This window comes from Zonotrichia leucophrys, chromosome 5, assembly GCF_028769735.1.
Source record: "Zonotrichia leucophrys gambelii isolate GWCS_2022_RI chromosome 5, RI_Zleu_2.0, whole genome shotgun sequence".
NCBI classification, from domain to species: Eukaryota; Metazoa; Chordata; class Aves; order Passeriformes; family Passerellidae; genus Zonotrichia; species Zonotrichia leucophrys.
This window is the reverse complement of record NC_088175.1, coordinates 53174470-53202365: the sequence shown is the minus strand read 5'-3', so window position 1 is coordinate 53202365 and position 27896 is coordinate 53174470. Positions and strand designations below refer to the sequence as shown.

General features: G+C 37.8%; 1 protein-coding gene across 1 annotated transcript in view; it reads left to right on the top strand.

The window, feature by feature from the left end:
* The window catches only part of CCDC73 (coiled-coil domain containing 73), a 50193-nt gene extending 22300 nt beyond the window's left edge, over positions 1–27893 (top strand). Inside the window, exons 9-18 of the mRNA XM_064715643.1 lie at positions 5265–5393; positions 5747–5806; positions 8304–8408; positions 12913–13023; positions 14538–14669; positions 17427–17462; positions 18950–19118; positions 19472–21001; positions 24266–24390; positions 27017–27893. Of these exons, the coding sequence (XP_064571713.1) occupies positions 5265–5393; positions 5747–5806; positions 8304–8408; positions 12913–13023; positions 14538–14669; positions 17427–17462; positions 18950–19118; positions 19472–21001; positions 24266–24390; positions 27017–27196 (2577 nt within the window). The 3' untranslated portion in view covers positions 27197–27893. The remainder of the gene's footprint in view (positions 1–5264; positions 5394–5746; positions 5807–8303; positions 8409–12912; positions 13024–14537; positions 14670–17426; positions 17463–18949; positions 19119–19471; positions 21002–24265; positions 24391–27016) is intronic.
* The last annotated feature ends 3 nt before the right edge of the window (positions 27894–27896 follow it).

Below are 27896 nucleotides of genomic sequence, written 5' to 3'. Positions count from 1 at the left end.
ACTGTTTTTCATTCCATGACTAGTGGCTAAATTAGCTTCCACAGACACCTCAGTTAAAACTGGAGCCGCTCTGAGAATTTTCTGTAACCTGTGAGGTTTTAATTACCTCCACAGCATCCTCCTTGTTTCCTGCTAATTATTAATAACCTGTGTTCTTCCTGTGCTGTGCTGCCATCCCTTCTCCACGTGTGAGGAAGGTAGCAGTGTAATGTGCAATGTAAAATGTGTAACTGAATCCCTCAGATGGGAGAGTTTTGTGACAAGGCTGCTGAGACATCAGGCTATAGTTTACAAGGAAGTTGTCCCTAAGCTCTTTTCTCCTGCCTCTATTCAGAAACTCCTCTTTGCCAAGTACATTTTTGATTTGCTCTCTTGAACACAGGTAATACTGGGAAAAGTAACATTCTTTCCCCTTTGAGCTGTTTCTTAAGAGCTGACAAGAGAAAAACAAATGGGCATTCAAAAGTCAGAATTGTTCTGTAAACTCAACATCTTTCCACACCACATCTCTTCTTTATATCTCCTTGTCTTTTTATTTTCCTCCTTTCAACTTTTATTCTCCTTTAGATTCTGTAATGATTTTATGTAGGGATCAAAAGCATGAGTGTCTCAACTTGGCCTAATGTTAATCCCCAGTTTCCAGATGATTGCTTTGAATTACCATGGAATCTCTGCCAAGTTTGTGAATGTTTTTGACAACAAAAAAGGGCAAGGGGAGAAGATAATTTGTACATGAGGAAAAGGAACTATGACCATTTATATTTGTGTTATATTGATTGAAAAACTGATGTTTACCTGTTTGCCTTTGTTTGCCTGAAAAATGGAATTTGAAGGTACAAAAGTACTTGAAAATTCTCCCTGAATCTACTGTTGTTTATTTTATTCTTAAGAGCATGTAGCCTCTTATTGTTAAGGTTCTTTAGAGTATGATTCCACTTAAAAGTCAGACTTTAAGTTTATCTTGAAATATGGACATTTTGAGATTTTAAAAAGTTTATTTCATTCTTACCTTCTTTAGTGCTTTACTTAATTTTCATATTTATTACATGGAGATATTGCCACAGTAAAAATTAATCAGGAATACAATTTGGATTTTTTAGTTACATACTAGAATGTAACTTGCCAAAACTCAGTGTCAAAATGATCAAGTTTTGAAGTGATCAAAGATTTGAGAACTCTTACCGTCACAAAAGCAGGCTGAAATCCACAGTTACAATGAAGCAGAACACTGGGAAAATTCTCAATTTAATTTCTATATCACAATGAGGTCTTAAACATAAAAAATGTTTATTTAGCTACATAATTGAAATGATAGGTTATATATAAAAACTGTATATGTTTATCTGGAATATTTGATGGATGGAAGAGAAACAGAAAAATATTGGAAGGTGTCACTGGGGATAACTTTCCTCTGTAGGAAAGCCATGTTTGTTCAGAGCTGATATCATCATAACTCTGAAGATCGGAGAGCAGCTTTGTCTGTGCATTGTGTGCACTCCAACTGTGAAATTCTTTAAAAAAAAAGGGAAATAATTTGCATGTGACAGAAACAGGAGCACGTGACAGAAACATTTCACCTGAAATGCAGCATATCTTTATTGTAGTATATTGTAAATTAAAAAGTGAGGAGTTTTAAAAATATTACAGCATCACAGTAAATTGGATTTGTCTCTTTGGTGAGAAACCAAGAATAATTAATTACTTAGCATTCTCTGAGGGTAAGTAATTTGAGAGGTAAGAAAACAGAAATGTTTAAGAAAATTTTACGTTATGAAATTTGTGAGTAACATAGGTGTGAGAGAGAAATTGAAATTTATGTACTCTAGAGTAAAACATATTATTTGATCCACTCTTTTTTTAGCTCTACTCTTGATTCTTAAGGTCATGAAGGGTTATGAATTTTAAATAAAATACTGTTAGATAAGCAGAAATAGGGGGCCAACTGAAACTTAATCCAGCTTCCTCAGTTCAGCAGGAAATGCCTTTATTGTATTTATTTCTGAATTTCTTACTGGTTTTATCTGTTTGACCATTCTTTTCTGAACAATCTGAACTGGGATATTTAGAAGAATTTTGAAAAGGGATTACCAGGCTGTTTTCACTTGCTACATAGCTGAAAGAAGTCATGATATCAACAGCACAATTTGGGACAACTTCTGAAGCTGGTTTTATCTGCCTTGGAGACTTGACTGACCTCTAACAGCTCTGACAACTTCTGGGTTCAAACTTCTTTCCTCTGTAGCCTCAGTGCTGGAATGGGAATGACTATCCATGGTACTAAAATCTTAGTTTGGTTGTCAGCTCTTATCACAGCCATTACTTTCACTCAGACCTGCATGATCTCACACATTTGTTCTTAATGGGAATGTGAAGTTAGTGAATGCTGTTTAACATTTATGGGTAAAAATAAACTAATCTCCAATTTTAATGAAATTGCAAATGTGTTATGAAGGTGTTTAATATGTACAGCTGAAAAATTAAGTGAAATTGAGATCTGTTATGCACAGGTTTACTCTTCTGGGATTTCAGGAAAGAAATATTATTTAGAGAGATTGTAATTTTCTCTTGGAATTGCCTGCTTCAAGTCCAGTTCCTAAATTGTAATGTAATGGACTGTGGCAAAATTTCCTTTCAGTAACATTTGTTTTTGGATGTGAACATTTTGATATTCAGTGTGGTAGGATTCTTTTCAACCACTGTGAAAATGCTTGCATTGATATCTGGCCAAGAAGAAGGTTTCTGTCATTCTGCTGCTTCAAAAACAACTCTACTGCTCAAGACCCAAAAGAGCACAAGAAGGTTGCAGCAATCTGGGAAGAGAGCCAACAGACATGGGTGTAATTCTGAGTACAGGTTAACTTTTCATAGGGTATCAGTCCTGGGAAGTGGTTACATCTGCCTGTGCTGGCTGCTTGTCCAGTCCCACACCATTCCTTTATGCTGGGACATGTATTTATGTGGCCTCAAGGGAGAGCGGAATTAATATTTTGTATTGAAAAAAACCTAGATTTTATTAAAAAAAATATAACAAGCCCAACTGAAAACCACAAACCCTAAAGCCCAAAAAAAACCACCCCAACCAAAAAAGTGGAAGCTTTAGCTTAGACCAACTTGGAGAAGTAAAGCAGGTTTAAGGAGCAGGACTGGGATTTTGGGACACTCTTGACTTACACTGGCATGAAGTGTTTTTTCAGCCATATCCTTAAGCATTGCTTACTAGCAACAGCTCAAGGGAATGGGTTTAAATCCTTATCATTCTCTCTCAGCACACCCCAGACCTGATAAAATTATTTTTCACATTCAACATACTTTCTAGATTTTTAGATACTACTTGTGATTTTAATAATGAGACAAAGCTACTAGAAAAAAAAAAATCAAAGACTTTGGGGTTACATTGTAATTAATTTCAGGGTACAAGAAAACACATGTATGTAGGTAGAAAATAATTTTTAAAATTCTTTTTGCACCTACAAACCTTGTGATTTCACTCACCATGTAAAACTTTGCTATTAGTGTTGGTTATTTAATTTGTGGAGATTTTTTTGGGAGTTTGTGTTGTGTTCTGGTTGTTTGGTTTGGTTTTTCCTGCCTATAGGTTTGTATTAGCAGATTTGCTTCCAGATGGGTTGTACTTGCCATTACAAAGAAGAAAATACAATCTTTACTGCCTCAAGGGCATGACTTGTGCTTTCCCCATGAGAATATAAGGTTTTTCTGCACACTATAAAGCCTGACTTTTGGGAAACAGCTGGCATCAGATCCATGGCAGGCTTTTGCACCTGCTGTGGCACCCAGGCTGTGGGCTGGGCTCTCTGTCCTGTTCATCTGCTGCTCTGTGCTGGCTGCCACCGGGCACCTTTGCACTTGCACAAAGCTGGAGCTGCTGGCACTTCTGCCACTTAGAGCAGGAGCCTTGCATGGTTCATTCTAGGAAAAGCAGTACAGCTCAGATATGTCTGCATTGCCAGAGATGGGCAAAACCTAACTAGCTTTCAGAATAGAATAATTGTAAAGCATTGCTGGCTTTCAGTTCTCTAATTGATTCTGCAGTTACACTTAGGACTTGCTAGATCATTTCAAATTTATGGCTAAAATACGTGAGAAATAAAGCCTCTAGCAAAAAAATGATTTATTTAAAAGTGCTACCTCTACTTGTATTTTCCATAAAACTTTGTGAATTTCAGTTGCAATGTAATCTTTTTTTTTTCTTCTTTTGTACTGTTCTATGATTTTGTCCAGAACAGTTAAACCACCAGCCTGTGATAATTCTGTGTGTGATAACCGAAATTCCAGTTTTGTGAAGAAAAGTTAAACAGACCAAACTTAGTTGTTAGATAAAACTATGACCACTCTGAATGCTTGGTTCACCACTATGGCATCATGGAGAATTCTTGATGCTATCTGTGAGCAGCATTCATAACCTCTGCTGTTTGTCTGAGTAAACGTCAGAGTGCTCAAGGAGAGAGCGACATTAACCAGACTACCTTGCACCAGGATGGGAGGGGAGGGGGAGAGCAGGGCACAATATTTATGGCTCCAGGAACTATAAGTTGTAATTTAATGAGATCAAAGCCTTTGCTGTTTATTTGCTGCACTAGGAGCTCTGAATAAACTGGTTACAAAACAGACACCAAAAAAAAAAAAAAGACCCCAAAAAAAAAAAAAAAACCACTCACAGGATATTTAAAAGAGGATAAAGACTATAAAATCAAAGGCATCATGTTGTAGAAGCTTCTAATATAAAATTAATTTAGCATTCTCTTGAGATTAAGTAATTAATGTTTCAGGAAGAGCAGAGATCCTCCAAATTTATAGCCAGTTCCTGTTTTTACCAGATAATCAGTGTTCTCCCTTTTTTTCCTCCTCATTCCCAAGAATGTACACCGTAGTTACAAAAGTAATTCCTATTGTATATATGGGTAAAGAACTCATAAAACCCATTGGTTTTACCAATACCAACTCAATTTTCACTTCTAATATACATCTTGGAACTGGAAATAATAAAATTATTAAGTAAATACTTCAAAGAGATGAAAATTGGCACAATAACATTTTACCTGTGAAAATAAACTTTTAGTCACGTGTGACAAGTTTGAAGTTTAGTAAAGTCAGTCTTACACATTTCAGTACCTGTAATTTATTCTGTTTTTTCCATACATTGTTTCAAAGTGGGGCATGAGCAGGATAGTTGAAAAGATTTGTCTCTGTTTTGAATTGCAATGCCTATGCTGGATGAACTATTTATACGTGTTTCCTGTGTTAAGGAACTGAAGAAAGTAACTACAGACTTGATAAGGTCCAAGGTCACCTCTCAGTACAGGGTGGGAGAAGAAAACATCAATCTTGCAGTGAAGGAAAAACAGTTTCAAGAACTGCAACAGAAAATCAGAATGGTATTTTGGATTTTAAACAAATTAAAGTTTTGGTGAATATTTTCTGTTGTTCATTCAGCAAACCTCCTGGCAGTGATCTCTGATGGATACAGATTAGTGATTCCTTTCTACTATATTGCATATACATTATAATTAAACTGTTTCCACTATAGCCTTTTCTAGGGAAATAAATGTGCTATGAATATCAATATAATTTTGTAGTAAAAAAATGGGTACGGAGACATTAAAAAATAATTCCATTTCTTTAAATAACCTCATGATGATCCACTATATCACATTAAAACAATATTGTTAAAGAAAATAGTTATTTTAAATGCCTTTTACTGTTCTTCATGCTTGTTTCTTTTTTGTAGGAGATGTCAGTCAGTGAAAAAGTTCAAGAAGAAAACGCTCACATCAAAGAAGAAAAGCTGGTGAGTTGATAATACAGCTTCACTATTTAAAAATCTTAAAATTTAAGAATGTAGGTGCTATATTTCACACTTAGGTTTCTTATTATACTAAGCTAAAAAAACCCAGCTAATTTCACTTTTTACACTTCAGAAATGTTTAATACTGGCCTAAGTGGTATCTTACTGCTCTAAAAAATGGTATCTTCAGATTTTAGAAGAAAGTATTTAGAAGAAGTATTACCAGAACAAAGTCCATTGTTTGACACTTTATTCTGAGTCTTACATTTTGTCCTTGAATTCAGATGGGAGAATTTGGTATTCCCATGAGACACTTGCCTACATGTGGGTTCAGTATTAATAAGCAGTAAATAACATGCTGTTCTGCTTTCTGGTTACCTACAATTTATTCTAACATTGCTGGTACTGAAACCAGCTAAAATGGGAATAGTGTGTCAGTGGTGCACAAAGGAAATGATGTTCCATTTAGACTATTAAGCCACACCTTTACATCCCTGAACAGAGTTAGGAGTGTCTTCTCTTGCTGACTCAGGTATATTCCAGAAAAAATCCTTTTTAAAAAAAGGCTATGGAGTCAATTATCAAATGTAGCAAAACTAAAAAAAATTGTTCCCTGTAATAACAACATAAGGCACTGCTTTACAGAACATTAAGCATGAAAAGGGTGGTTGTTTTTTTTCCTTTTCTTGAGCAGTTGCAGAACTTTCACTCAGGAACAGGTCAGAGAAGTGTATCATTCTTGGTGCCAGGGAGGGACAAGAGCAGTATCTTGCTGCCATGCCCACAGAGCACTCATCCAGCAGCACTCTTCCAATTTATAAAAGCCTGCTTCCATTTTGAGCTTGCTTTTAAAAAAATACTTGCCAATAAACACATGGAAAAAAATGAGAAACTGACTCAGGCCTCATTACTCTCCCAGCCCTGAATGCACTAAAAGGATTTCTGTGGAGATGAATGGAGCATAATTTGTGGAGCATATTTGCTGTGTTATCTAAGAGAAGGATTCTGGTTTGCATCTCTCTGCTGTTCTGTGTGAATTGCTAAGTTTTGCTTGGTAGCTTAGTTTGAACTTATGGAGGGTTTGGTGTAGTCTGGAGAGGGCTCTCGTGGAGAGATGAGCTTCATGTTTGCTCCAAGTGCTTGGGTTTGGAGCCATGGATTTCTGTGTTGTGGAGCACTCATAATTCACCTTGACTAACTGAAATGTTGGCTTCAGTGGTTCTTGGATTTAGGCTGGAAATACCATCTATATTACAGCTGATTTGTGCTAAAGTCTATGAGAGAAGCAGGCTGGTCTATTGGAGAGAAAACTGTCCTAGATTTAAAAGATGTGGCCAACTCTGCAACTGACCTGTTGGATGACACTGGCCAAACCATTCCACAGCTCTGCAGTTCAGTCTTCTGGATGTAAAATTGAACTAAAAATAAATTAAGCTTCAGTGAAAAAAATACAGTTTATACATGCTTGAAAAGGAGTGAGAAGACACTAAAATATTGATTTTATTTTTATTAGATAGCTGTATCTTTGTATCCAGTAGAACCAAAACTAGAATAATTTGAAAGCACTTTACAAGTTTGTCAAAGTACTTTGTTTTAATAGTATATTCCTCTCTCAATGTATTTTGAAGCAACTGAGCACATCTAAGATTTCTTTCTGCCTGAAACTCAGGGTTTTTCCTGTGCATGTCTTTTAGTGACTCTGTAAGTGGTGTTGAGGGGGTGATGATTGCCTTGTCTGGGTCATTCACTCCATCTTTCAAACCTTGGAAATGTGTTTTCTAGTGTTCAATAAAAAATGACTTAGTTTCCAGCAGCACTTCATGGCAGCACTCATGGCATCTTCATCAACTCAAATCAGCTCACTTTGGGTGTCTCTTTTTTTACAACTTCCCCTTCAGGAAGTAACAATACAGTCTTGAGAAAGGTAACACCAAAGTTTAGACCCTGACAGTAAAATATGATATAGCTGCACCATATGATGAAAAGTTAATGAGTGGTGGTTCACATCTATTAGGATTTAATTCAGGAGATACAGAATAATTTCATGTTAGAGTGATCCATTTATGGAATAATTTCTTTTGGATTTTCCATATTTTTCTAACCTGTGATGTGGTAAGATAAATTTCTTCTGTTTGTCCTGAATAGAAATCACAGTAGGCCTGGATTTGATATATTTTATCCAGATTTGCACTGAAGAATGTATAAAGATTGAGTGGGTTTCATTTTAAATATAGGAAAATTTTCTGAAAAAGAATGTTATAATAGTTTATAGTAATGTTAACTTCTCCAAGGTAAAAGATCAGAAAAAAAATGGGTGGTGTTCTGATTTCTCTACAAGTTTTCCCCAAAGCTGAGGTTGAAGTACCTCTTTTTACAGACATGAATTTGTAAACACTGACAGAATTTTAAAAAAATTAATACAAAAGACATAAATTATCTAATGTTTAAACTCCAGAAACAAAATCTAACTCATTATATTTATTCTGTTTGTATTAATAAGGAAATTCTCAGCTCTCTACAGTGTGTGCAGGAGCTGCTTCAGCGAATAACCCAAACGAATGTTAGAATGGAAAGTGAATTAAAGGCACTGAAAGAAGACTATCAGGTCAGATTTTTCTCAATTAGACAAGCTGTTACTATCTGTTATGTATTTTTTAAGTCCAGGGCTGTTAAAGACATCTGTGTGCCTTTCAGAACTTTTGACCTCCCTTCCATTGCTCCCTCAGCTCCTTAACTGTCAGCACGAGCCTTGAAGCACAGGCTGTGCTTTCCCTCTTCCCTCCCCAAAGTAAATCATGGTTGCCATTCTCAGCAGCCATTTCTAGAGGGCAAAACCAGAACAGGGTTGCTTTCAAATACCGAAATCAAATTATTTTAGGACTTTTGTTTCTTGTAATTTTCATACAGGTACACATTTCTGGGCGACATTTCAAATTTCAGATCTTCATTCATAGCTGGACCTTGTCCTCAGTTTTATTAAAGCAGAGGGCTAAGAAAGAGCATTTTCTTTAGCTCTTTCTTGGTGTGTTTTCTGGCATCATATTTATGCTAGAGGTGGGAAGTAGTCACGCTGGAGAGTGTGGAGTTGCAGCACTCCTCAATTCCTCTCTGTCTTGGTTTAGGGAAAATTTTGGGAGGAAACTTTTGAAGTGGTCCCTTTAGAAGCAACTTTATGTGGCCTCTCCTCCCACCAGTTCAGGAGACATCAATTTCCTGTGAGAAAAGTGGAAAAAAATTGTTTTTGTAACAAGCAAAGTACTCACAAACATGAAAAAATGAATAATATTAAGCAGGGAAACTTCTCATTGTTTGGAAGAGATGGCAAATTCAGAAAGTCTTTCTGTAATTCAGAGTCCTTTTTGGGGATGTGTCTTCAGCTTTTCTCAGTCTCTCTGGGGTTGGGTCTGGTGTCTGCAGTGTAGCTTGGGGTGTCCTGGACAATGGACCTGGTGTCACTGGACTGAACAGTTCCAAAAAACGACTGGCCTCATCTAACTAAAAACCCCAGCTAATTAAAAGCAAAGGAGAGTTCTGTTCTGCTGTCTGTGCTGCAGGCAACACAGTGGGTGTGGATTCTTTGTTTCCTTTTTCTGCCAAGGTCAGGATTAAATGTGGGAGATGGTATTTCTTATTGGGACTCAGATGTTTATGGGTTCTTATTCTACAGTCTCACAAACTGTGAGTTCTACACAACTTCACTCTAACAAACTAAAAATGAAGCTGTATCTCCCTCTCTACAAGGCCTTTTAAGGATAAACTGTCCAATTAAGAATTGACACCTAAATTATTTTTACTTTTGACCCAATAACCAACCATTCATAGCCCACATTGTGAACTTTTTATCCAATTACACAAAACCACCCAAGCCCAAGGAGAAGAAGGTGAAGAAGGAGGACCAGCCTGCACACTAAAACCTCCATCATCCTTTATATATATTACTATATTCTAAAATCTTAAACTATAAGTTTTCTAGCCTGTGCCATTACACACTTCTATTCAAACTCTACACCCACAATCCCAATTCTGTCACTCAATTTTGGAAGCCTTCTCCACAGCCTCAGGTCAAATGCAGTGTTCCCTTGGGGGTCAGTGCCTGCCAGCACAGAAAGTCTGAAATTCTCAGTAAGCAGGGTTGCAAGTGGGTGAGAAGGATGCAGGGGAGCAAGTGCAGTTTCTGCAGACAACCTGTGTGCTGCTTCTCTCCCCCTTTGCTCTCAGAACCAGTCTGGAAGGTGCAGAACTTACTATCCAGTGTAAACAGAACTGATGACTGGGGATGCAAGCATCATAAAGTCACTTTAGGACACTCTTTCAGCATGTAAAAGCTCAGAACTGTTCAGATTCCTCATTTCAATAGCAGTCAGTGCGCTGAAGGTTAAGCTCATATCCATTCCCATCAGATGTACCATTCAGGTACAACCACTGATAGGACTGTTAAAAATTATTATCTACTGTTTGCCTGGACACAACCACAACTGTTCCACTCTTTGAAGCCAAGGTTTTGAACTAGGAGTTCAGTAATTTCAAATGGAACTTCCAGTGTGGATATATACTCCTGTTTCTAAATAAATGCTTCTATGCTAATTTGAAATGATGCACTTCCCCTAAGGCTTTACTCTTAACAGGTGTGAATAGTTTGCCTTCTGCCACAATAGGACTTCTGTATTTTGATGAAACAAATAAGGTTGAAGGTGAGCTATGTTGTCCATCAGAAAGTGGCTAAAGCCTCCCTAAGAGTTAAAGCAACATTTTTACAAAGATTAACTGAACAACCCTCTGGCTGTAGGATTGCCTAAAGTAGCATGATTTTTCTGTAGCTTCTGTTATTTGTATATTGGATTACTTGCTATTCATATAATCCTGGTTTTTGTTAAAGAAAGAAGGTAATGTACTTTTTATTTTTTAAGATCATTTGAATTGCTTTTTAGATTAAAACAGAGGCTGGAGATAATTAATATATATATATAACCTTACTGGCATAATACAGGAGTCCTTTAGTCCTTTGTGTCAGGACTATTGAATAGCAAGTGTATTTTAAAGTGCTTTTTTCTGATAGCATTTCTGAGCCATTGTTTCCCCTCTCAGATAAAGTTTATAGCATGCCTTAAAGCTCCAGCTAAACCAGTAAATGGTATCTGTGAATCTTCTCTTTGAAGACTGCACATAAATGTGTACAAGTATGGTTGTTTTCTTCTTGTTAAGGTATAGATGGAGGACAAGTCTCTCTTTTGCAGCCTGTGTAGGCCAAAAATTGATTTCTGGTTGCAATTATGTTAATTCTGATGAGAGCCTGCTCTGATTTGGGTCTGTTTGTATTAGACATTGGGAAGGTATTACTGTTTTCAGTTGTTGTAACTACAGCACAAACCACTGCTGGTCATCAGAGCTTCAGTGCAGTCCTCAAAGGTAACTTCAGGCATAAATACTTTAGATGAAATGGATGTTACAAGGCATGCCTTGGTTATGCTTATATACATGGATAAAAAACTGATAAATTGGTGTAAATAGACTTGTTTTTCAGTTTGATACAATTACCATGACATTCCTAAGAAATGAGACAATATTAGCTTCTTGTTTGGCATTTTTGCAATCACTACCATGATATTCCAAGGAATGATACAATGTTAGCTTCTTATTTTGCATTTTTGCTTTTTTTTAAAATAGGGAGCTGAATATATAACTTATAAAAAAATATTCTTAAACAGATGACAGAATACTTGAGAATGCAAGGAATTCAGGTATTCCCCTGTGTGTACAACTGGCTTTAACATGTGATCAGTTCCATACATCTGCTACTTCTGAGATTTTGCCCTCAGAGCTGTGCTGTGAATAACTATAATCATCCATCACCAAGGAAGTTGCATTTCAGGTGCAAGTAAAAGCATCCTTGGAGTTAAGAGCAGCTTCATCAAAGGCAGGAGGTCTTGAATTTCTGGTTTATACAACTGGATGAAAGATGCTACATCAGAGTGGGGTTATTCAGACAATGTATTGCTGAGTTGTCCCATTTTTGGAAATACATAATCTGTCAAAGAAGATCCATTATATTCTCAAGCACAATTTTCCCATGTGTACAAAAGTGCAGGGTAGTTTGAATTTTCCTAATGTTAGTACCTATAAAATACAATTTTATTAGTAGTGTAGCTAAATTAACATAGACATTTTAAAATTGGTGCTAAGTGAATCAAAAAGTGCACTCATCTTTGGTTAAAAGATTTAGTAAAAAGGAATTGGTTTGGAGTATTGCCTCCATAACATTTTTCAAGTGGACTTTTAAAGAAGCTCAACAGAATCATAAATATGTAGCTGATCATACAGCTCATGCTTTAAAGATTATGAAATATATTTGTGTCATCTGTTTAGCAGGTAATGGAATGCAGGGACTCATCTTCCATATTGTTTGCTATAAAAATATGATAGGATAAAAATTCCAAGAGTACCTGATATGTGTGTGAAGTTGCTGCTGATTTACACAAGACTCCTTTAATTTAGCACAGGAAAGCTGAAAGAGTTAACCCAAAACTGTTGCAAGTACAGTTATGGTGGTATAAAACTAAATATTACTGTTATTTCAATGCACTCCTATTTCAGTGACCTAATAAAAATAAATTAAAGCATAATCAGATATATACTTCATGTTGCAGTAGATATGTTTTAGAATGTAAAGATTGTGTAGTTTATAAGAGAGGTTAATAAACAATTTAGGACAGAAAAACTGATTATAAAAATATTTTTTTTCCTGTCAGTGTGCAGCAGTTTTTTCTTTAAATACAGTGACTCTGGATTATGCTACATTTCATATCTCTCATCTCTGGACTTTATATTACTTTTTCAGCACATTAAAACTTATGCAGTGAAACTGAATAATGGCAAGTGTTTTTATACCCTTTTATAGCCATTTCTTTTTTCATAACCTCCCCCTGTTTCCTGTTAGCTAAACTATAAGCACCTTTCTGTTAATTTATGAAAATTATTGTTGAGATAGCACATTATCACTGATCTGTATGGCACTTGCAGCATGTTAGAAGCAAGGGTCCAAGCAACATAAAACACATCAAAATTCATTAATGTGGTATTGATTATTTTTTGGATAATTAATTTTATTGCAGGCCCTTGAAAGAGATAATGAGCTGCAAAGGGAGAAGGCAAAGGAAAATGAAGAAAAGTTCCTTAATCTTCAGAATGAGCATGAGAAGGCACTAAGAACTTGGAAAAATGATGTAGGTTTATTAAATTAAATGCTTTAGTATTAAAAGTTTTTTGGAATAGTTATCAAGCATTTCAGGGAATCCCTAAAAGCCAAGAAAGTACCACAGAAATAATGCAATATAAAAACAACTCATTTCTTCTCCAGTGATACAGATACTTCTAGAAATGAATATTTTTTCAAGGTAAATTTATGTTGACTTCTGTGCTCCAAAAGGTCAGTGCTCTTCCTGCAGCTCTGATTTGAAAGGAATTCTTCAGTGGGGACTGAGGGTGAAAGGGGATAAGAAAAGGTGTGTCTGCCATGTCCCCCTAGTGAATTCCCCTCTGTGGACACCTAAACAATAGTTTGTCTTCTATATTTGACATTCTTTCTATTACCTCATTACTTTTCAAGAATACTTTGGCAATTATTTAATCCAAAACAATTAGCAAAACATTGTAGCTGTAAAAATTGTCTGCAATAATAAATGCATGTTTGGATGTAGGAAAGATTAATACCACTTCAATAAGAAAGCTCTGCTTAATGTGTGGAAACCAGACTCTTAGCAGCATTTGTTTGATAGTCTGTCTTTTTTATTTCTATGTGCTTGGCACTTGCTGCCAGAAAGTTTTGATTTTGGTAGATAGATTTCCAGGGAAACTGTAGGGAAATAATGCAAAGTTGTCCTTGTAATCCTGTTGTCCAAGGCTCACTCCTTTGAGTGCAGCCACTGTGGGGATGACTGCAACTGTGAGACCACAGAATAGAAGAAGAGAAGAATAGAGAAGATTTGATTTCCCTGATTCCTTGGAGAATTTTATACCATCATTTCCTCTACAGATATGGGAATTTGCCCTGCTTATTTCTCAGGAACCTTTGCATCTGTTCTGTGCAAGATAATTGTTATTCCTTTTCATATTTCTGCCATGGCTAACTAGAAATTTTGTCTCCTAAAGTAAACAATCAAGGATAAAGTTAACACTAGTCCAGAAATCCAGAAATCTTTGTAAATTAAGTGAAAGTATTTCTGTAAAATTGTCCTTCAGTTCTTTTTACAAATTGTAGTTTGGGCCATTCAGTTAGTTCTAAATACAAAAATTTAATTGTTACATATTTTCTGAAGGAGGATTGGATACTTGAGGCTATTTACAGAAGTAAAGGGCTAAGCGAATTATTTGCTGTTGTGGTTTCTTGACAATGTAGGTGGAGAATGAATGTTGAATATTTCATTTATCTTTGAGCCAAAAAGGAAGAAAGCTACAAATACAAATCTCACTTTTTTGGAGTATGGCTACAGGTAGTAAATGGTAAAAAAAAAAAATCCCAAACTAGTTAATAAAAGCTATAATCTGTAATGGAAATGTGGTTAAAATTTTGGTTGAATGAAAGAGCTCAATTACTTTGTACAAAGAAATTCCTTAGCATACTTTCTTTTAAGGATGAAGTTTCATTTGCTAAGCTGTTCATGCCTTTGAAAAATGCTGGTTTACCCATTGGAACATGCAGTAAAGTGTTTGTGTGCTCTGTGTACTGCAATTATTACAGGAGGAAAACATGAGAAGAGAAATACACACTATTAAAAATGAGCTGAATTCCCTTAAAGGACTTCATAGACATCTTGAAGATTATCATCCTCCTCCAGGAAATCAGCATTCTGAGCAAGTGGAAAATCTGCAGGTAAGTGTCTTTACTAGCTGCAGTGTGTCTTGTAAAATGCCAGAGAACTGAAGATATGACAGTTTTTCTAATCTTGTCTGTCATGTCCACTCATTCTCCTTTGACATGGCTCAGCCTAAAAATTTATATGACAATGGTATCTAAGTATCACTGAAACTTACTGTACCCAGAGAATGTTCTCCTTTCATCAGAGAGGTGCTTATATCACAGAAACCTGAGACACTGCTTCATTCATAAATTTTTACCTAACAGACAGCAGTTAACTTAAGGCACCTATCTTTACTAAACCCCATTTCAGACATACTTTCCCTGGGTATTTCTCAAATACTGGGGCAGATCCAATTGGCTTCATATGTATCTGAGCTCCCTGGAGGTGTGGAAGTAGATCCACCTCTACTCAGAGGAACTGATTTCAGCTTCTCTAAAATCTGAAACACGGGACAGATCAGAAGGTTGTTCTTATCTGTACTCAGGTTATCTAAGTGCTTCAGTTTTAGTTTAAGAAACACCAACCTTTATGTCACATTTAGGAGCCATCAAAGGCACAGCAAGCTCATCAGGTGGTGAGTGCAGGAGGTAAAAGACTTATGCAGTGCAGGCTGAGCTAGAATTGAGCTTGGATTGTTGGCTGAGCCAGATCCATGTTCAGCTCTAGGTGCAGGGCACATTTGGGAAGTCAGCAAGTGGTTAAGCACACAAAGATGGGCTTTTGGAACAGAAGGAGGAACACACAGCAGCTCTGTTACATCCCATGGACCCTGCAGCTGCACATTCAGATACCACAGATCCCTGTTATATCCCCTGCAGCTCTGTGTTATCCCAGGATCAAACTGGATTGCAAATTTGTATTCCAGTCTTCTATAGAATTGAAAAAATTGGGCAGAGTCAGAAGCCATAAGAAAGCTTCTCTGTGCATTGAGTGTGTTCTGTTGTTCAGTTGAGTATTTTCCATTAACTTTAACAAGCAAGTAATGATCTATCTTCAAAGAACAGAAAACTCATTTTCCATGTATACAATCTTGTTTGGAGTGTTAAGAAAATAGAAGGATACTAGGATTGTAAAGACAGCTAACTATTTTAGAACTAGTCCATAATTGTCAGTAAAATGACAAGCACTAAAAATATTTTAGTGTTACAGGGCTTGCAAGGGTCTTCAGGGTGAAGAGAGAGACGAGAACGTTGACCTCATGTTCAGAAGGCTTGATGTATTATTTTATGATATATATTACATTATGACTATACTACAAAGAATAGAAGGAAAGTTCTCAGAAGCTAGCTAAGCTAAGAATAGAAAAGGAATGAATAACAAAGGTCTGTGTCTCAGCACAGAGTGAGAGCCAGCTCTGCCGTGAGTGGCCAGCAAATCCAAACATCCACCCGAGACCAATCACAGATGCACCTGCTGCATTCTACAGCAGCAGATAACCATTGGTTACACTTTGTTGCTGAGGCCACAGCTTCTCAGAAGGGGGAAAAATCTTAAAGAAAAGATTTTATGAAAAGATGTCTGTGACATTTTAGGATTTGGAAGAATGTAAAATCAATGCCTGTACATAAGTATGTTTATAGCTAACATACACATACACATGGCTGTGGTCTGGGCTTAATAATGCAAGGGAAATGAGATTTGAAAGGATTACTTGTTGTTCCAAAGCTGAACTCTACAAGGAATGATGCAAATTGTGTCTCTTAATAATCCCAGTTTCCTTGAATGGAAATGGAATATTGATTTTGTTTAGGATGCAGAATCAAAGTGATTAGGCATTCATGATTAACAGTGCTGGTGCTTACTAAGATAGCCCCATGGGTCTGAAAGCAGAAAAGCTTAAAGCATATGCTCATAAATGCAAAAGAAGTCAGATGTCTTCCAAATATACATCTTACACTATCTTATGGCAAATTGCCACACCACTTTGTGTTGTACAATCATTAGATTTCCAAAGCTGGGCAGGTTGGACTGAGTGGAACAGTGCCAAGAAACTGAAGCTGCAGCAGATCATATTGGTTATCCTGATTTGTGGAATTTCACCTTGTATCACTAATGAGTCAGCCTCTAGTGACACATAAAAGGGAAAGGTGTTGCCTTGGATTTAGATCTTGACTCTGGTTCCAAGTGTTCTAAGGAAATATGCTTATACTTATTTTTACACCTAGTGCAATCTGAAATCCCTGTGGTTATTTGTGGGGCATGAAATTCAAAATGTACTTAAACTTCTTCACATTGATCACCTCTGGAATAGTAATTAAACAAAAGACATTTTTAAAAGGAAGGTACAATGTCAGACCTCATTACAGACTTGGATTGCAATTTAGTTTAACCTCACCATGCTTCACATTTAGTTTGATATCATTTGTAATTCATCTGTGTACCATTAGAGAATAGGGGTACACCCACCAATGGCTTGCTGGAATTCTTTTGTGGGTGTATGTACAGAGAGATCTGGTTTTCAGAAGGGTTTGAATTTCATACTATGAAATAGTCTTTTGAGGGAAAAGGATATTTAGGGATATATGTGTTTCTTAGTTAGATTTTACTAAATCACAGGCAAAAAATTAAAATCCAAGTTTAAAAGTTTTGTTATTTAGGTGTTTTAGTTTGTCCATCTTGGACCTATTTTTAAAGGGCTGAATTGAATTTATTGAAAAGAGCTATTAGAATTTATTGAAAAGTAGGTTTCTTCAACCCATCTGAAAACCTGGAAAGGAAACATGAAACCTTTCTGCCTTTCTATGAACACTTCATCCTGTTTGTTTCAGATGCAGTCCCCAGCTCAGCCCACACCCACAAATGTGGTAAGTTCCACTGCAGTGGCTGTCTTACTTCTGTAGAAAAGACTAATGTACACAATTATGGAGTACTGCTTGGTGTTTCTGTCTAAAAAAGAGCTCCTGGAAACAAAAGATTGTAAGCTAATTACAGATTTCAGGAAAGAAAAAGGAATTTTCTACTATTTGTATTCAATAAGCTTGAAAGTATGATGCCAGGGCTATATAGACAAAAGAAGCAATTTTAATTAAAAACCTAGAAAATAAAATGTGCAATATATATAATTTCCAAGTGTGACAGGGAAAATAATGATAAAACATGAGGAAAAGAGAAAGAAATTTCAACTGAAACTTCAAATTGAAGAGAATGATTTTAGGACCCTCCTCTATTTCCCACGACTCCTCCCTCCCCCAAGCCAGGAAAGCTGGGAGCCTCAGGCTGTTCCTGTGACCTGCAGGAAACTGTTTCCAGCAGATTTGTGTTCTACATCCCTACTCTGCCAGCCCTGCAACAGCCCCATTTTTTAGCAGTGCTGCCTCCCTCCACTCTGCAATATTCTCTGTCCTCCCCACACACCCAGTGCCCAGGCACAGCCCTTGGAACTCCCTCCCACATCCCAGCCTTCCTTCTGCAACACCTCCAGCCACCCAAGTGTCTTCAGCAATTTCCCACATCTTTTATGGCCTAAGCTCCCTCCCACATCTGCCTCCTTTACATCCTATCTTTAGGGCAAGAGGCAGCACGTGCTCCTGTCCTCAGCTGCCAGACAGTTGATGATGATAAAGGATGCATCTCCTTTTGCTTTTATTTTTGGTGGGATTTTATTTTCTTCACTATTTAGGCTCAATTTTCCACAGAAGTTCACTGACTGCAGCTTTCAAAACTGAACACAAATACACAATGCAGTAGTAGACAAGTGATTTAGACTTTTAAGTAGACAAATCTTTCAGGCTTCAATTCTTGTTGAATTTGACTCAAATCGAAGTTAAAAAGCTCTTTGGGAGGGAATGAGAAACTTAATGTCAGGGATTGTAAATTCAGAAGCCTTGTGAAATGAAGTTAAAAGTCCTGGGCATTTTGCTAGAAAGAAAAGTTGTTTATATGTGCTTGTGCTGTTTTTGTGTGTATGTTGTTGATGTGTTTGGGTGTAAACAGCAATCATGCAGGATTTTTGCACATGGAATCCCTGAGCAGGTCACTGAGTGGGCCAGCAGAGACAGGGAGTAATCCAACCACCACACATACAGCTCAAATTCCTTCCACTGAGGAATTCTGTCAAATGTATAACTTTGTGCACTGTAATGTAGCAGGACCTGAATTCTTTCCTACTCTTCCAGGGTATTAGTCTGCTTTTTTCTTTTCCTCTGTTTACACTCACTTTTTATGCTTCAGGTCTTTGTTTTCCATCAGAATGTAATATTAATTTTAAATCTCAGTACTGAACTTTTTACCTAATCAGTGGCTATAGTAAATTACTAAAATGCCTATGGTTTTTTGTTCCTTCCTATGCTAGAGTGGTCAAGAACACTCAACAGACAGTGAAATACAGGCTTTTCAGAAAGAACATGAGTTTATGCAGTCTGTAATAAGAAAATATGGTAATTGTGGAAGTGAAGAAGAAACTGAAGTAAGAAGCACAAGGGACCAGTCTTCAAGCACTGAGGAATTAAAGAGAGAACAAAGTAATAACCTTCCATGGATAATAGAGATAAGTAGTTTTGTTAAGAAAGGCTAAATGTTTTCAGATGTAGTATATGACAAGAGAGGGCTTAAGTCCTGAATTAAATGGTCATACCTAAAATCTACAGAATGTTAATATATTCTCTGCTCTCTCAGTTCATAAATATTCTGCAAGTGACCACAGTGCAATACTTACCTTCAGTAACTTTTTGACAGGCTTGTGTGTGTAATACAAGATATCACTATTGATATCAATGCTGAGTCCACCTCTTTGGAAATTCTAAACTGTAAAAATAAAGCATTACATAACCTCTGGGTTATCAGTCACTAACTAGAGAATGCCCTCACTCTACAGGGTCCCAAGTTCTTGAGAACAGTTTTAAGGATGAAATTAATGTTGCTAGCCCTTGTGAAGTAAAGCAGAGGGAGGCTTCTCCCAGGAGCACCCTCTGCACAGATGCTGATTTAATTACCCAAGGACACACCTGGGAAATGCACGGCCCTGGATGCAGAGAGGCAGAAGGAGCAGCACACAGAACATTGCCAGATGAAAACAATGCAGATTCAGATCAAAAGGCACAGGACAGCACTGAGCCCTTGGCAGCACAGCCCACACAAACAGGGAAGGACTTCTTGGGCAGTGCTGAGACTGTAAGTGCTGACAGGAAAAACAGAAGTCAGGAGACTGACACCAGCAAGGAAGAGCTGTGCAATGCTGCAGGTGAATCAGCTTGTGCCAAGGCAGATGCAAACTCAGACATCAGACAGCACCACAAAAGTGTCCTTACACCTGAAGCACCCAAGCCTGAGTCTGAAGCTGTTCTTTGCCCTGAGAAGAGTGCTCTGCATGACAGAAGTACAGACAACCACCAAGCTAAGGAGTTAAGTTTTGGCATCCTACCTTATACTAAAGAGAATTCTCAAGCAGAATACCAAAAATGCAGCTTGCTGAATAGTGACAATTCTGTAGGCAGTGGATTACATAAAACAGAAAAAAACTTCAATCTGAGTGGTTTACATAGAGATAAACTTCCTCTGGAACAGACACACGTAGATGCTGAAGGCAGAAATGATGACAATGCCAGAAACATGAACAGCACTGGTGTTCTGGCAGCTGATGCTCAACATCCACCAACTGTTTGTTGTGATAACACAAGTGCTGATGATGCTGCTGCAAAAGAATGCAGAGATAATAAGTCTCTCTTAGGTGCTTTGAATTTATGCCCCCCAAAAACTGAGAGAGGAGTAAACGCAGATGACATGCACAGCATTCAACCTGAACAAAGCAGTGCTAAACAAACAGGGAATGCTACAAACACACGGACTTCCATTGCTGAAGCCAAATCTCCAGTAAAGGCTGATGGTCTTGAAATTGCTCACAAAAACCCCCCAGCAGATAGGCCATGTCCAGATAAACTAATTCCACACAAAAATGTTAGCAGTGGTACTCAGATACACTCCATCAAAACTGGACATTCCCTGGAGATTAATGCTTCAACAAATAACACATTGTTAAAAGAGAAAAAAGACTCACTGAGTGGAACAGTTCCAGGAATGAAGCCTCCTGAGGGTCACCTGAAAGAACCATGCTCTTTACCCATGAGAACATCTGGAAATTTAGTAAACATAAGTGTAAGGTCATCCTTTGATCTTCCAACCTCAGATAAAAAAGCTGAGAAAACTCGACTATACTTGAATTTTTTAGCTCTCAGTTCTTGTTCAAGAATAAATCAAATGAGAGGTCAAGCTCCGTGGACTTCAGCTTCCAAGGAGCCTTCCCTTTTGAAAGAGAAACCACCATGCTTAGTGGAAAACACAAACATTATTTCAAACACACAGAGTCAAGATCTCAGTGAAAATGGGGACAGTGGAGAAGCAGGACAAGGTAAGAAAATATAAACATTAATGTTCTGAACCATGTAGTGCTTAGAAAAATTATTAGAAGGTGAAATGTCTATATCTAAGCTTAGTGTAGGAAAATGTAAGCCTGACATTTTAGTTATATCATAAAAAGGTGAGATTGCTCTGTTTATGTTATAAATGCAACTAAACAGCTTTTGTTAGCTTGTCAATCAGTTCATTGATTAAATATTTTTTTCTCACATTTCTCTTTGTAAAATAACAGCAGTGCAATGACAAACTGAATTTTGACAGGAATTGCTAACCCTAATGTGGAACATATTCTATCAGGGCTCTGCATGGATCTGAAAAGCATTGAGCAGCTTTTGCAAATTATTCAGTGTTCTCATTTTGCATCAGAATCAGGGTAGATTTTGAGCCAGTAGATGCTTCTTTGAATGGATTTTACAGAAATTTATTTTTTATTTTATTATACATCTCTAATTTAGATGGACCATTAAAATCATCTGAATGTGCTGAGTGTGTGAAAGGACTTTATATTCTGACAGGCTCTGGAAAACATGGAGCTTGAGGTGCTCAAGGAGCATTTTAATCCCCTACTACTGACACTTGGTTATTATTTGTTGAGCAATATTTTGCACATAGAAAATAGTAAATATGAACTTTATTCCATGGGTTTCTAAATCATTACTGAGATGTGGAAAAACTGTATTTTAGATTTATTTTGCAGTAAAATGAGCTGGTAGATTAGCCCAAAACTGGAGCCCTGGGTGTTTCCCAAAGAGCAGGATCCACAGCACAGGGTGTTTGTGTCTGTAGAGTTTTTGTTGGTGCCGTGTTTTCACCTTTGGCCCTTGAACACACCAAGAGCAGAATGAACTCCCATCCTTGGTTTTGCAGCCAGTGGCAGACAGAAACTCAGCAGTCTGGTTTCTTTACATTGCTCTGTTATGAATTTAGCTCTATAGGTAATTTTGTTTCTGTCCTTGGTCTCCTGCTCATGGATATTTATGTTCTGATGCACATTTTTGGAAGTTCAGTTTCAGAAATGCCTTTGTGCCTAAAACAGCAGTAGTGGTAGCAAGGTACCAGAATCCTGATGTCAGATGGCACATTATTTCTTTTAATAATGTGAATTTTGGTATCTGTTTCAATAAAATGAATGCCTAGTTCCATGATGTTCTGCATGTATCTTTTCTGTAAGAACAGACAGAGCTATCTAAATTTCTTCCCTGTGAGTTCCTCCTCCTTTCGTCAGAAACCTTTCTGTATGCAAAGTGCTGGAACTCCAAGTGACTCAGAGAGATTCATCCAAAGGAACTGGTGGGCAGCTAACTCCAGTCCCTCAGCTGAGTTTCCTCAGTTGAATTCCAGCAGACCTTCATGGTGAGGGCCTTGGTCTGTGTCCCAGATGTGCCAAATTGAGATAGGTCCCTCCTTTCTGGGAATGCTGCAGAGCCTCCCTGTGAGGGCTCCCACAAGTCACTGCAGCTCCCAGTGATTGTTGTGCTTGGGGTTTGGGCTGTTGTGTTTGCAGACCTGCAGTGGAATCCCTGTGAGCACTGGACCTACATTTTAAATCTTTTTTATTATATCCTGTATACTGTACTATATACTGACTGGAGCACAACCCATTTAGGCATATGGGAGAGCAAGAGGTGAAGAGAATTGGTGAAAGAGTTTAGTAAATCTGTCTGAGGGAATTCCTTTTTACTGCTAACCACAGTGCAGTTTACTAGTTATGTGCTGGCTCCCAGAAAGCAGACACTCTGTCCGATTTTCGGCTGTTTGGAGGGCCTGGAAAGGCCCGGGGTGGCCTTGGGGCAGCCCGCGTTTCAAAGGACGAGAAGAGGCTTCAGTTCTTTTCTCGGTCTCAGTGTTTATTAATTGTTTATCTAAAAGATTTTCTCTCGGCCCGACAGAGCTCTGCTCAGCAGCCAGCCATGAGCACACTCCCCTCCCTCCCGGGCGGTCACCTATCTTTATACCCAAAGTTACGTGTACAATATTTATCATTTTTCCCCAATACCTTTCACCCTTATTAACCAGTGCACTTTCAGTAATGACCAATCTCAAAGTGCCACCATCACCACAGAAGATGGAGGAGAAGAAGAAGGACAGGACACGCCCAAATTCCTCCATCTTACTTCTCTAAACCCCCCTGTACAGAAATCCTAAACCCTGTGTTTCACTCTCTAATTAACTAATCCCTTCACCATTCACCCCGGTGAAACCCTCCTGTCCTCATACAGGTGTCGTCTCCTGTGTAGGATCAAAGTCCAGCCACCAGACACTTCTGGCAACATTCCAGGACTCCCGAGCCCCCCAAGGGTGGTCTCGGTGACTCGGCACCTCAGTCCTGAGGTGCTGAGATCCCACAACACTCCACATCAGTAAATGAAGGAATGAACTGAGAATGGGAAAGATCTTCCTGGCAGATGCTTAAAAAAGAAAAACACATAACCATTTTCCTGTTCCTCCCAAGAGAAAATGTCAGGATTCTGAAATAATTGGTACATGACCATGAGGTAGCTGCATTTTCACAGCAAAACAAGGTTTTACTGTCAATGCAGTGATCCACAGGCATCTGTGCAGTGGCAGAACAGCTCCTGTTTGCATTGTGAGGAACTGTGAAAGAATCCTTGTGCTTTCACCTTGCAAGGAATTTGATATTGGTTGCAGCAGGATGTGCTGCTGCTGCATGGAGCCTCTGAAGGACTGGAGGCTTAGACTTGTCTGTAATTCATCTGCTCACCTGCCTTTCCTACCTTTAGTAGGTGGCTATTGCCTGACCACCTGAAACATCAGAGCCATTAACACAAAGACTCCTCATTAAAAATGGTTTCTGATCATCTGAAAAGCTTTGCAATTCATGTCTTCTTTTATTACAAGTCACCCTGGAATATCATGTTATAATGGCATTAATTATGCATTTTATTATTGTTGTCAGACAGTCAGTTTAAAGTAATAGTGTTTGAAAAAACATATTCAGTTAGAATATTTAGAATACATATACTTACTATAAATCACTTTTCTGTCATTAACTTAATATGTGAAAATGACAGAAAACATTTTTTATCAAAGTAGAAATATACCTCATCTTTAGAGAAAAAAATAAATGAAGCATGTGAAAGAAAAAAAATGAAGGGCAAAAGCCTACAACAAAGATCCAGGGATTTAAAACAAAAATATTTGATTTTTTAAGATCAGAGGTAAACCAGTTTAGTCATTCACAATTAGTGCCTGGAGACTAAATTGCAGTTGTTACCATTTCCTTTTTGTCAATCAGGTTCCAGCAGTTTGAACAGAGCTGCCAACACTCTGAATGCCTCCAGTATCCACCAGGGAGAGCCTAGTGAAGAATGGAATGCTGCAGCAAAGGCTTTTTATGATTCTTCTTTTCCCACAGAACATGTAAGTCAATTAAAAATATTGCAGACCAGACCTCAGTGAGCTAATTCCACAGATATTTGTACAACTGTACCCATCTGGATACTTTAAGGCTGAGTCAATCTCCGAAATAATATCAAAAGGGCAACAAGACACCATTTTTCACAATTAAGGTTGATAGAAAGCAGCAGGAAAAAGTCACAGCATATGAATCAAACAGATGCTAACCAGTCTGTTTGGGAGGGGAGGAAGAGGCTAGTCTATTGTGCACCCTAATAAAAATCATCACTTACAGTAAAAGTAGAAGTTAAAGAAAAAAACAAAAAGGAAAATAGTGGAATGTAAAAGTATAAAACATTGTTTCCTCTATTACTTGATAAGACCATGTCATTTAAAAGAATCCATGGAAGAATAAAAATTCAGCACATCTGTGAATTAGAGCCTATCCATTTATCACACACTGTAGTTATGTGATGCCCTATTTAGAGTAGTGTTATTTTATAGGGTAACATTACACAAACATGTAAAAACCTGTTGTTTCCCAATGCCTCATCACTGCATTTTCAGATCTGTGTTAGACTCTGGAGCTTGAACAGCTCTATTAGAATTTGACCCAATGTTGAATGTATGGTTCAAAAGTGATACAACAATTTACAGCTGCAGCTGACCTTTCCTTTTTAGAAGAGGTTCTGGAGGTATTTTTGTCTCTCAGGTATTTAGGGCTGTCTCTGGATGAGGTGTACAATGTTCTCAGGTGACAGAGTTGGCTGACCAGCAGATAATCAGGTTTTGATGCCATCCACAATCCCTGACATTCACAAGACTGATGTTTGAAATTACACAACTTTCCTGGCCTGGCTCTACTTGTGAATGACACTGAGGTGCATTTTTCACCAAACACACTGCTGGTATTTACTGTGTGTCTCTTGCTTTTTCTCAGAGGTGGAACCAGGAGCTGAGTGAACTCCACCATGTAACTCCAGCTGAAGCAAAGCTGTGTTTCATTACCTGGTTGTGGCTGTGTCTGCTTTGTCACCTCCAAACTAAAGCTCCTGCTCTGCTAGCTAAGAAAAAGCAGAGATGGACAAGAACAGTGCCTTGCTGGTTTCACCTTAAATTTTCCAAATCCTTAATCTACGAAATCTCAGCCTGCAATAATGCACTCCTTCCTTTCTGTCTTGGTGTCATTCTAATGCCTTCTGTTCTCAACTTTTTGTCATTTTAATGACCAAGATAAACAAGCTGTTGGGAGCTGCTTCCTTTGCTTTGACTAACATGTATGGTTGCAACTGGAGCAGACTTAAGCCTTCTACAATTTGGGTAATCTCATTCAGTCACAGTACAATACTCTAAAAAGGGGTAAAAATTATAGAAAGTGTACAAGTGCACTCAAAATTCTAGTAAAAATATTAAGCACTGTTTTAAACATCAGTCTGTCCATGCTTAAGTACCACAGTGAGGATGAGTAAGGACTCCCAGGTCAGTTTAAAGATGCAGTTTTCAGCACAGGACAGGCTCAGCCCCACATGCTCTTTATTCCATAGGGATTTTCACTAGTGGCCTGCAGTGCAGTATGACCTGTTTGTTGCTGAGGCCTTGGGGAAAAACATCAGAGAATTAACAGGCTGAAACTTTCACTGCTGAAATGGAGAAGTTACTTCCTCACCACAAGGGAGATGCCAGTCATTACTGACCTGAAGTACCAGTACCTTCAGCCTGCATTGTTACAAATGCAATAGTGAACAATTTGCATTCATTTCATTGTTCATATTTTAAACTTTAAGAAATGCTTATACACTAGCGAAGGTAAGCTTTGGCACCAAATGAATGTGCTAAAATAAAGGTAGGTCTGATAAAGACATAGAACTGGCTGGGGCACAGTTGGCCAATATTTAAGAAATGACTGAGCAGAGGGGAAGGTCTCCTCTTGTAATCCTTGCACAGGAGCAGAGTCTGAGAGGTGACCTTGCAGCTCACAGAGCCAGGGCTGCAGGGGAGCTGCTCCCCCAAGAGCCACACAATCCCACATTACAGGTGGAGAACTCATTCAAATGCAAGGGTTTTGCTCATCAGGCAAAAAACCTGTTTCCCTACTGTGTTGCCATCTGTCTTTGATTGGGATAGATGTGAAGTAGCTAACAGTAATATATCAAAGAGTAATTAAAACTATCAAAAGAACAAAAAGATCTTTAACATAAAAAAACCCCAATCTATTACAGACTGTGCATTACTGATGTTTGCTTTCTAATCCATACAGTGAAGTGGAGAGGGAGTTAACACTATAAACCTCATGATTTTGGGTTTTGTTAATCAAATGCTTGCCTAGCAATAGAAATGTCAATTGCAACATTAAACTCTTTAATTAAGCTATTTATTTTGCTAATCTGCATTCTAATAAAAGCTTGTCTTATTTAAATCACACTCTTGATCCAAGTCTTATGTTAAGGTTTGGTTTATAAAAGTGTAATTGTCATTATCAAATTTTCTAAGTCAAATACAAGGCAAACACTTCAAACTAAATGTGTTTTCTCCAATTGATTTATTTTCCTGTTAACATTTCCTCTCTTAATGCTCAGCAGAATCCAACAATCTGAACCTTTGTACGTGAATTTCACTGGGTTATCAACTGCTAACATTTGTTTTCTGTCAGGTTAAAGAAGGATTTGCTGCTTTTGTCACTCCAGCAAGAAGTGACAAAGCACTCAAAGATGAGGACAGCTGCTCTCTTAGGAACTCCAGTATACAAAACCCAATAGGAGGAATTGGGAAATTACTGAATTTGGAGAGACTTCATTCAGCAAGAAAGAGAAAATATGAAGAAGGCCAGTGAAGATGAGCACCAGGAGATAAGCATGCTTTTAGGCACAGACAGATCACCTCCCTAGCCCAGATTGTAGAGGTATTCCTAGAATATGGTATATATGTGTAGTTTCATGTTTACAGAACATGTTAACAGTTCTTATGTTCCAAAATGTATACAATTCCTACTCCTAATGTTAGTTCTGGTTCTGCAATCAAATTCAAGTTATTATTGGCTTTGCTCAAAGTTAAAAAGTTCATCAGTTAATGTTTTTATGTACGTTTTGTAAAATTAAATAATTAACTGTACCCTTCTCCTGCTCCTCAGAAGTTTTGGCTGAAATAGTTCAATTCATTTTCTCTGACAGACTCACTCAGTTTTCAGGCAAAATCACCTCCAACTGTTTCAGGATGCAATGGGTTCTACAAACATTTACAAATACTTCCAGCAGTTCTAAGTGGCAGAAGAACAGAAAAATCTTCTGCTCACCTTTACTGCCAAATGATTTAAGTCTATCTGTTGTAGTTTCTGTATCAGTGAGGTCTCTTCCAACACTGAAGGATCAGGTATGACTACAGAAATAAGGCAGCAGGCTCTGGTTTCATGAAGCTTCACTTCTGTTGGGTCACATTTCTTCTCCCTTATGTCTAAGGGAAATTTTCTCTTACTTTAAAAACACTTGCACGATTATTTTTCTGACCTCCCTCCCTTCCTCCCCACACCTCTTGCA